This window comes from Salvelinus sp. IW2-2015, linkage group LG4p (assembly GCF_002910315.2).
Source record: "Salvelinus sp. IW2-2015 linkage group LG4p, ASM291031v2, whole genome shotgun sequence".
In the NCBI taxonomy this organism is placed as follows: Eukaryota; Metazoa; Chordata; class Actinopteri; order Salmoniformes; family Salmonidae; genus Salvelinus; species Salvelinus sp. IW2-2015.
In genome coordinates, this window is record NC_036841.1 from 6,490,776 (window position 1) to 6,501,831 (window position 11,056).

Genomic DNA, 11,056 nt, shown 5'->3' on the forward strand with positions numbered 1-11,056 from the left:
TAAACCATATCTTTCTACTGGTGAGTAGTAGACATATAAACCATATCTCTACTGGTTATAAACCATATCTCTACTGGTGAGTAGTAGACATATAAACCATATCTCTACTGGTGAGTAGTAGACATATAAACCATATCTCTACTGGTGAGTATCATTAGCAAAGCCAACCTGGTTGAAACCTCTGAGATCTAAGCTGTTGTCCTTTTCACCAGTACCCAAACAGTCCCCCCACCTGTTGCACTGACCTAGTGGGCAAAAACTGGTTCAATCGACATTGTTTGTACATCATTTCAACAAAACAATTCAAAGTGATGACGTTGAATCAACATGGAAAACTGATTGGATTTGCAAAAAGTAATTAACGTATATATTTTTTCCACCCAACTTTTAACCTAAATCCAAAGATTTTTTGTTGTTGTTGAATTCAGTTAGTTGACCACTCAAATGTAAATCAAAACTAGACGTTGAACTGACGTCTGCCCAGTGGGGACCCAGTAACTTTTAGTGTTTGACCTCTGACCTTCCCTCTAAATCAGTAAACAGATTATGACCACAAGTTGTATTTAATTTCACTTTTCAAGGTTTCAAGTTTATAAGCAGCTCTGTCTGAAGACTCCATTCCTCCTGATGATGTAGTGCAGTATAAAGGAGTAATGAGTTCTGATTAGGGTGATTAAAACCAGCCCAGGTCTGAACTGTGGAGGCTGGTACAAGCTTGTGTGTGTGTGTACAGGCTGGGATCAGAGGCAGGCTGCAGAGGGAGGTACAGAGACAGGGTATATGGGCTGTAAGGGGGAGGTACAATGGTAACGACTATTAATGTAAACTCTAATGTCTGGCCACCACAGCCCACGTCTGGTGGTGCATTGTGGGTAATTAACAGAGAGATCAATAGCCTCAAGAGAAGAGTTTATCAACCACTACTCCAGATAGATAGGGAGAGGAGTCCCTAGAGAGGAGGAGAGGAGGGGAGAGGAGAGGAGGGGACTGGAGAGGAGTATAAGGAGGGGAGGGAAGAGATGAAAGGGAGAGGAGAGTAGTGGAGAGGAACAGCCTGGAACAATGAGAGAGGGAGTGGGAGAGAATGTGAGAGGGAGAGAATGTGAGAGGGAGAAATGTGAGAGGGAGAGAATGTGAGAGGGAGAGAATGTGAGAGGGAGTGGGAGAGAATGTGAGAGGGAGTGGGAGAGAATGTGAGAGGGAGTGGGAGAGAGAGGGCGAGGTAAAGAGAGGAATGACCAGAGTGGAAAAGTTATCATTTAATTAGTCAGAAACAGACATAATAGTTACTATCATTATCCTTCTACTGTGGATTGTGTTTGGTTGACATAAACCTGATAGATACAAGATAATCATTCCTCCAGTGAGAGAAAGGCATTATTTTTCCTGAGTATCTACAATGTGAAACTTCAAGTCGAGGGAGCCAATCTGAAATTAGAAATGTAATGTTCGCACCTCGTAATTTTGATACTGTTTCTTTTACAGCTTTCGCACCAGTAAAGGAATCGGCTACTCTGCACATTTCGTGGGCAACTGTCTGATCGTGACGTCGCTGAAGTCTAAAGGCAAAGGCTTCCAGCACTGTGTCAAATATGACTTTCAACCTAGGAAGGTAAGAGATGCTTGAAATCAAATTCTATTGGTCACATACACATGGTTAGCAGATGGTATTGCGAGTGTAGCAAAATGCTTGTGCTTCTAGTTCCGACAGTGTAGCATTATCAACAAGTAATCTAACAATTCCACAACAACTACCTAATACACACAAATCTAAGTAAAGGGATGGAAAAATAATATGTACATGTAAATATATGGATGAGCAATGACCGAGTGGTATATGCAAGATGCAATAGATGTTATAGAATACAGTATATACATGAGATGAGTAATGCAAGTTATGTAAACATCATTATTAAAGTGGCATTAATAAAGTGACTAGTGATCCATTTGTTAGTGGCCAATGATTTAAAGTCTGTATATAGGCAGCAGCCTCTCTGTGTCAGTGATGGAAGAGATAGAAGGTGTTTTTCAGTCTCTTGGTCCCAGCTTTGATGCACCTGTACTGACCTCGCCTTCTGGATGATAGCGGGGTAAACAGGCAGTGGCTCGGGTGGTTGTTGTCCTTGATTATCTTTTTGACCTTCCTGAGACATTGGATGCTGTAGGTATCTTGGAGGGCAGGTAGTTTGCCCCCAGTGATGCGTTGGGCAGACCGTACCACCCTCTGGAGAGCCCTGCGGTTGTGGGTGGTGCAGTTGCCGTTCCAGGCGGTTATACAGCCCGACAGGATGCTCTAAATTGTGCATCTGTAAAAGTTTGTGAGGGTTTTAGGTGACAAGCCATATTTCTTCAGCCTCCTGCTTTGATGGATGTCACTGTGCTTGCTTAATTGTACCATCTGAAACCGATACCAGAACCAGGGACCTCTGCCTTGCAAACAGACGTGACTGCCCTCCTGAAACGTTCTTAGCCCCTTGTGCCACCGAAAAGCTAGCAGTTCAGCCATGCAAGTGGAAACTACAAGGGTGACCAGGTTTCATCTGTTACCCTGCTAGTGATCAATGAGCAATGGTCAGTGTGCTTATACCAGTCTACAGGTCACATAGCTGATGATCAGTAGAGTGCTTATGTAGCAGTGCGCAGGTCCCATATGTGAGTGATGGTGTGTTGAGGTGCTGCTCTATAGGACTGTATTGATCTGGTCAGTATGTTATGAATGAGGCCTGACCACCAGCTTGTTGCCATGTGGGTACGATCAGGAACATCCCTTAATGATCTCTGTGGTCATATGTATCAAGCGTTTTAGGCTGTGTTTACACAGCCACCCTACCCAAATCAGATTTTCTTTCTGTATCCAATCTTTTTTTCTGACTGTCCACACTCAATGTGACCCATATCAGATTTGCGCATTCACACCGATGTAGCCTCTGAAGTAGCACACAGATGTAATGCTCATTTCCTGTCACTGTTCATTTACATGTAGGGGTGGTGGTCATGGTTCAGCAGGTCTTGTGCAAAAAAACCACCGCAGAGCAAAAAAATATCTGATCTGACTCTCCTAAGACCAGAGAGAGAGAACATCATTACCTGTTCTGTTTAACACTCCCGCAGGGACCTCCTCACAGGAGCAGCTGGGCGTACAGTGAGATGAGATGAGGGAGTGTAATGTATCTTGGGATGTCTGACACCCTACCTGTCTCTGTCCCAGTAGAGATAACAGGCTGGTTCAAGGCTCAAGGCTTCTGTCAGACAATTACAGCCTTCGGTTAAATAGCTGTCAGTKACCATGGTGTTTCTGACATGACACCTTATTCTATACATAGTGCACTACTACAGTATGTACGGCATTATGTTCCCCCTCTCGTCCTCTCCTCTCTGCACAAGGTCAACGTTTCTAGTAGTGAAGTCATCAGTGATCATTAAAGTAGAGACTTTGATCTAAAGATATCCTCAAATCAATGATCTGCTCTCCTGGTGATTAAAAGTGATCTTAAAGGGGGTATTGCCTCTTAATTGTCAACTAGTGTAATCTGATCCACTCTGCCATAGTCATGTTAATGATGTGTTTAAATCCTGTTGGTCTGCAGTAGATCAACATAGTGAGGGTTGCAGCTGTAACTGCTTCATTTAAAGCATTACATTGAGATGATACGTGTACAGGTTAGATTTCTGTATGTATCAGAGAAACCCGTATGGTCTGGAATACTGTGTTGTCTATACCATGCAGAATGTATGGGTAACTGTATGGTTTGTAATACTGTGTTATCTATGCTATGCAGTAGGCCTGTGCATTAATGCTATTGTCTCTGCAATATGTATGAGATCAGAGCTACTGAATCACATGATCCTATTTGGTCTCTAGGTGACTACAATGCAAACACAATAGGCTGCGTTTAAAACCCTGTTCATACAGTTGGATTGAATGGGTTGTAGTTTCTAGTGCATCCTCACTCACTCACTCACTCACTCACTCACTCACTCACTCACTCACTCACTCACTCTCCTCTCTGTGTTTCAGTGGTACATGATCAGCATCGTCCATATCTACAACCGCTGGAGGAACAGTGAGATCCGTTGCTATGTCAACGGTCAGCTGGTCTCCTATGGCGACATGGCCTGGCACGTCAACACCAACGATGTGAGAATGAGCCTCATTGCTGGTTGATTGATGCTTGATTGATTGATTGACTGATTGACTGACTCTCCTGTCACTGTTCCTTCCTGTAGTGAGCCCTCTGCAWGGTCGTGTTCAGTAAGGCACACAGGCACATTTTGAACAGTTTTGAAAAAAAAATTATTGGACAAGTGGAGCAATTACCTGTTTCATTCTGTTTTCTTCCCCACTTCCCCACTGAGCTGCATTTTCAAAGCTCCTATTTGCATAACCATTTCAGGGAGATGTTTGAAGAGAGGAAGATGGTAGAAGAAGAGACAGGAAGGGAGGACCACAAAGGCTGCTATCTACAGAGTTAGGGAGGGATGGGGTGTGCGTGGTGTATATTATTCTAACACACTTCTACAAGGCAGGGGTTACAGGTATAGGTTTACAAGGACAGACACACACATACACACACACACACACACAGCTCTGGTGAAAGGTAGTGCAATAAATAGGGAATAGAGTGCCATTTAGGATGCAGACCTAAGTGTCTGTCAGCCTTCCCTCCTCTCTGAGTGACAATCTATTAGAGGCCCTGTGAATCATGCACTCTCATAATTATCCTATTTGCCCATTCTAAAGCTGTCATTTTTTGGGGGTCTGTTAATTGCTCTGCTACTCAGCTGTGTTTGAAGTTTGGATGATGCTTCCCCTGTCCGAGTCTGCTGGATGTGTTAAAGGACATGGCCCAATCCTCTCGTCTCTGACTCAGTGTCCATATAATGGCCCTAACCATTTCCCAGAGACAGATACAGTACCAGTCATTGTCCTGTTGAAAAACAAATTCTAGTCCCACTAAGCACAAACCAGATGGGATGGCATATCGCTGCAAAATGCTGCCGTGTGTGTGTGTGTGTCTGTGTGTCTGTGTGTCTGTGTGTCTGTGTGTCTGTGTGTGAGAGCGAGAGAGAGATCATATTGTGGTTTATATTTGACCGTTATATATATATATCTGTCTTCGTCTCATTGTACGGAGTTATGATAAGCCCTCTCTCTGTCTTCTCCCGCTACAGAGCTATGATAAATCCCCTGCTCTGTGTGCCCGTGTACTGACCCTCTCCTCTCCCTCTACAGAGTTATGATAAGTGCTTCCTGGGTTCGTCGGAGACAGCTGACGCTAACAGGGTATTCTGTGGTCAGCTGGGGGCCATCTATGTGTTCTCTGAGGCTCTCAACCCAGCTCAGATATTTGCCATTCATCAGCTGGGAGCGGGCTATAAGGTACGTACTGGACTGCCTGAATTAGGTTACTGATAGGTTAGGATAGGATTAACTTTAATGGTACATGCACACAGCCTGCTACACCTACCAATCTGTGAAAACAATGCTGCTTGCTACAATTCCCTGTTCACTGATTCCTTGTTATCTCTATCCAAATGGCTATGCTTGCATGTGCCTTAACACTGTATACCCTGCATGTACTGTGTTCTGTTCTCTGGCTGCCCCTGAAACTATGGTTTGGACTGTTAAGCACACCCAGGCCAACCTGAAAGCTGTGTCTGTTGTTAATCAAGTGTAGGTTGGGACCATAGTTGTTCATAGCCTGTCTCATCCAGTCTCTGGCCTTAGTCTAGCACCTTGTATTCCATGTAATTGTCTCTGTGAGGTAATGGTTATAATGAATGGTGATTCATATTGATGATAACATTAGCTGGTTAGTGACTGAGGTGTTTAGAAAAGGCCTCATTATAATCTCAGTCAGTTGGCAGAGTCTCACAGACAGGGAAGTCTAACAGGGTCTAGGAGACACCCGCATACGGGACAGTCTGGGGGGTCAATGTAAATAGTCCTTGATTTAGTTGTTCAGCAGTCTTGTGGCTTGGGGGTAGAATCTGTTAAGGAGCTGTCTGCATGTAATAGTGGAGCTGCCAGAGAGATGCTGGCTGTAGAGGCCTGCAGACCTACTCTACCAGGTCCCAGGAGGTTGTTAACTAGAGGTCCTGGGATCATACTAGTCCCATTGTGTGTCTGGTCTACTGAGCCCGGTCTACTCTGCTTGTTATCTCAGCAATCTACATCTCTTTACGACAGAGAGGCTCCACGAGGGAGTGGCACGTTGAAGGCTGATAGACCCTGCATGGTGCTACAGTCACCTATGGTGTATCTCTACAGTGAGACGTAGGCTAGACAGTATAGTTGATCTTCTCAGGGAGGCAGAACAACTGAGCTCCATTACTTTGAATGGTTTCAGGGAAGCTCTAGAATTCAGAACTATTTCAGTGTAGGTCTCATCTCTCCCCATCTGAATCACATGTCTGTAGCTAGAAGAGGGATGTATCTCGCCTCTCATCACTCCTCTATGTCTGTGGCCGTTCATTCATTATTCACACCTCCGTTTAGAGGACATTCCTGATTTCCTGATTAATAGCATTCCAATTGATGATGCGTTGATTGATTAATTGAGCTCCTCTCTCACCTGCCATCCTTAATGGATTGATTACATTAAGACTGAGTGACTAATTTATTGATCAGCATCATGTTCCATTAWAATATGAATAAGACACTACTGCTGCTGAGAGTTTAGTAGAGGAATGAGCTGTCATGATACCATACCTTATCACGTCTCTCTTCTCTCTCTCCTCCCACTCTCTGTCTGTCCTCATCTTTCTGCCTCTCTCCCGATCTTCCTCTCTCTCTCTATTCCTCCCCTCTCTGTAGAGTACGTTTAAGTTTAAGTCGGAGAGTGACATCCACCTGGCGGAGCACCATAAGCAGGTCCTGTATGATGGGAAGCTGGCCAGCTCCATCTCCTTCACCTACAACGCCAAGGCTACCGACGCCCAGCTCTGCCTGGAGTCATCGCCCAAGGAGAACGCCTCCATCTTCGTCCACTCACCCCACGCCCTTATGCTACAGGTTAGTCTCACTACATGTCCTTATAATACACGTACAGATGCCGTCAAATATATTGGCACCCTTGCACTTTACAATGCAATACAATACAGTGCAATGGAGCAGAATGATCTGTTTTCTCTTTCCAAAAACTTTGAATGGCTATTTTTACCCAAAAGGTTTTTGAATTTCAACTTAATTTAGAAGAAATAGTGAACCGTGCAAGGGTGCCAATATATTTGACCGCAACTGTAAGTCTCACCCCATGTCCTTATAAAATAGGTTAGTCTCACCCCATGTCCTTATAAAATAGGTTAGTCTTGCCTCATGTCCTTATAAAATAGGTTAGTCTCGTCTCATGTCCTTTTAATCCACATATAATGAAGTTATAGTAAACTAACACTGTATTGTTCCCTGCTAGGATGTGAAGGCCATAGTGACCCACTCCATCCACAGTGCTATCCACTCTATAGGAGGAATCCAGGTGCTGTTCCCGCTCTTCTCCCAGCTGGACTATCATCAACCCAATGACCAGTACAACTACCAGCACCATGAGACCCAGCTGGAGACTACCGTCTGGTAAGTATCTGTCCCTTTGTTCTGTCTCTGTCCCCTTTCACCTGTTCCTTTTCTCCTCTCTGGGGACTCCCATCTGGTGAGTATTTGTCCTTTCTCTATCACCTGTCCCCGGTCCCTTTTCCCTATCTGAGGACTACAATCTGGTGAGTACAGGAAGTTTCATCAAGTGAGGGTCTGAGTCTTCTACTATGAGAATGCTGAGAATCAACGTTCTAATTTACTCTTCCCTGCTGATCCTTGTCCTGAAGGTCCAGCGTTGTCCTTGTCAGAGCCCCCCACCGAGCCCTGCTCCAATCAGAGCTCTGCCATAATCCTGATTTAGCTCAGTGACAGAGACCACACTGGGGAGATGCACACACAGCAGCTCTGAGCCAGGCTCTGCTCTGCCTAGGGCCCTTTCTCTGGTGCAGGCAGGGGCTAAGCCTGCTGTGTAGTGTAGTCCCAGCCCTGAGTTAAGCCTGCTGGGTAGTGTTCCAACCCATACCAGCCATGCCAGCTAGTGAACTCTGAGTAACTGTAGTGGTTCTGCTGCCTGTTCCGGTGAGTCTACCTCTAAACTAACTGATGACTCATGTTGGTCCTCAGCATCTTCAGCAGGTACTGCAGTGTAACAGACGATGTGTGTTTTTAGAAGGTATCTGAGAGAGGATTTGTGTAATTAGTATACTCTGGGGGATGAATCAAGGGACATATAGTGTGTCTGATGTACACTGCTCAAAAAATAAAGGGAACACTTAAACAACACAATGTAACTCCAAGTCAATCACACTTCTGTGAAATCAAACTGTCCACTTAGGAAGCAACACTGATTGACAATAAATTTCACATGCTGTTGTGCAAATGGAATAGACAAAAGGTGGAAATTATAGGCAATTAGCAAGACACCCCCAATAAAGGAGMGGTTCTGCAGGTGGTGACCACAGACCACTTCTCAGTTCCTATGCTTCCTGGCTGATGTTTTGGTCACTTTTGAATGCTGGCGGTGCTTTCACTCTAGTGGTAGCATGAGACGGAGTCTACAACCCACACAAGTGGCTCAGGTAGTGCAGCTAGTCCAGGATGGCACATCAATGCGAGCTGTGGCAAGAAGGTTTGCTGTGTTTGTCAGCGTAGTGTCCAGAGCATGGAGGCGCTACCAGGAGACGTGGAGGAGGCCGTAGGAGGGCAACAACCCAGCAGCAGGACATCTACCTCCGCCTTTGTGCAAGGAGGAGCACTGCCAGAGCCCTGCAAAATGACCTCCAGCAGGCCACAAATGTGCATGTGTCTGCTCAAATGGTCAGAAACAGACTCCATGAGGGTGGTATGAGGGCCCGACGTCCACAGGTGGGGGTTGTGCTTACAGCCCAACACTGTGCAGGACGTTTGGCATTTGCCAGAGAACACCAAGATTGGCAAATTCGCCACTGGCGCCCTGTGCTCCTTCAGCAGATGAAAGCAGGGTTCACACTGAGCACTATGAGCCCGTGTCAACGTGACAGAGTCTGGAGACGCCGTGGAGCACGTTCTGCCTTGCTGCCAACATCCTCCGCATGAACGCCGGTTTGGCGGTGGGTCAGTCATGGTGTTGGGTGGCATTTCTTTGTGGGGCCGCACAGCCCTGCCATGGTGCTCGCCAGAGGTAGCCTGACTGCTATTTAGTACGAGATGAGCATCCTCAGGACCCCTTGTGGAGACCATATGCTGACGACATGCACTTTGTGGCTGCTTGGAGGTCATATTTGGCAGGTCTCTGGCAGTGCTCCTCCTTGCATCAAGGCGGAGGTTTAGCGTCCTTGCTGCTGGGATTTTGGCCCTCCTCGGCCTCCTCCACGTCTCCTGATGTACTGGCCTGTCTCCTGGTTAAGCGCCTCCATGCTCCTGGACAACCTACGCTGCAGACACAGCAAACCTTGCCACAGCTCGCATTGGATGTGCCATCTGATGAGCTGCACTAACCTGAAGCCACTTGTGTGGGTTGTAGACTCCCGTCTCATGCTACCACTAGAGTGAAAGCACCGCCAGATTCAAAAGTGACCAAAACATCAGCCAGGAAGCATGGAACTGAGAAGTGGTCTGTGGTCACCACCTGCAGAACCACTCCTTTATTGGGGGTGTCTTGCTAATTGCCTATAATTTCCACTTTTTGTCTATTCCATTTGCACAACAGCATGTGCAATTTATTGTCAATCAGTGTTGCTTCCTAAGTGGACAGTTTGATTTCACAGAAGTGTGATTGACTTGGAGTTACATTGTGTTGTTTAAGTGTTCCCTTTATTTTTTTGAGCAGTGTAGTTTATCTTACTCCATAATAATTTATATAAATGCTATAGGCTGTTAAGCATATCCGAAGGATATAGCAAGATAGCGAGTCTTCGTATCACCACATGGAATAATATAATTACATGTGGCTGTCTAAGGTAACCATTATGCAATTCCTGATTTTACGGATACTATGAGCTAATTCTTTACCATCAACGTTTCAGCATCTATAAATTGAGTTTGCATCCCTTCGTTAAGGCTAAGTTAGGACCCAAACATATACTCTGGGTTGTGTAATTAACTCTACAATTTAGGATTTACCAATAGTCCTACTAAATTGTGAACGTAAATTAAATTAAACAGTTAATCTATAAATGAGGAATGCACTTACTCAAATCAGATGTATTAGTCACAAATGAATTCACTCAAACACTCAAAGCAACTAGTGTACATGATACAGAATTAAACAGAGTAAATGTCTACCACAAATAGACGTACATCTTTACATGGGTGTTTTAGATTCTACTTTTTATTTGAGAGGTTATTCTGTCTGTACACACATGGAGCTTGCAAACAAGGTCTCGATGAACCTAAAGAGACTCCGACCTTTTATCCTTGGATAAACTGAAACTCACCCCCCAACAAGGGCATCATACCCGGATTCTAATCTAGTTATGAAACTCATAGATGTCAATGTAACGACAGGACTCCAGGAAGCTGCCCATCTGATAAGCGATCAGCCCATCATACAATTCTGACCAGTCTCTCTGAAAAGACATCAACCAGAACACGTACTGTACAACAAGACATATCAAACTGAAAGCGGATTAGCGAGTGTCATAGAGAGCCTCTGTCAGACTGCCAAGACACGGTCACTCTGTCAGGACAGGCTTTAACTGAGAGACTCACTACAAAGACAGTAACTGACCCCAATGCAGAAGTAAACAGCCCCTCCACTTCTTCTCAGAGGACACCATGTCTTTAGGATTAGAGGCTGATAAAAGGACTAGCAGATGGGCTGGGGCTAGAAGATGAGGTTTGTAGCTGGGGCTTGGAGATGAGGCTGGGGCTAGGAGATGAGACTAGGAGAGAAGGCTGGGGCTAGGATAGAAGGCTGCGGTTATGTAGGAGAGAAGGCTGGGGTTATGTAGGAGAGAAGGCTGGGGCTATGTAGGAGAGAAGGCTGGGGCTATGTAGGAAAGAAGGCTGGGGCTATGTAGGAGAGAAGGCTGGGGATAGAGGAGA

The 11,056-nt window shown here is 45.3% G+C and overlaps 1 protein-coding gene across 1 annotated transcript in view; it reads left to right on the forward strand.

Annotated features, from left to right (window-relative positions):
* The window catches only part of LOC111956864 (neurobeachin-like), a 328,897-nt gene that overhangs the window by 74,999 nt on the left and 242,842 nt on the right, over positions 1 to 11,056 (forward strand). Inside the window, 5 exon segments of the mRNA XM_070436743.1 lie at positions 1,486 to 1,612; positions 4,019 to 4,138; positions 5,234 to 5,380; positions 6,818 to 7,015; positions 7,413 to 7,570. Coding sequence (XP_070292844.1) covers positions 1,486 to 1,612; positions 4,019 to 4,138; positions 5,234 to 5,380; positions 6,818 to 7,015; positions 7,413 to 7,570 — 750 coding nt within the window.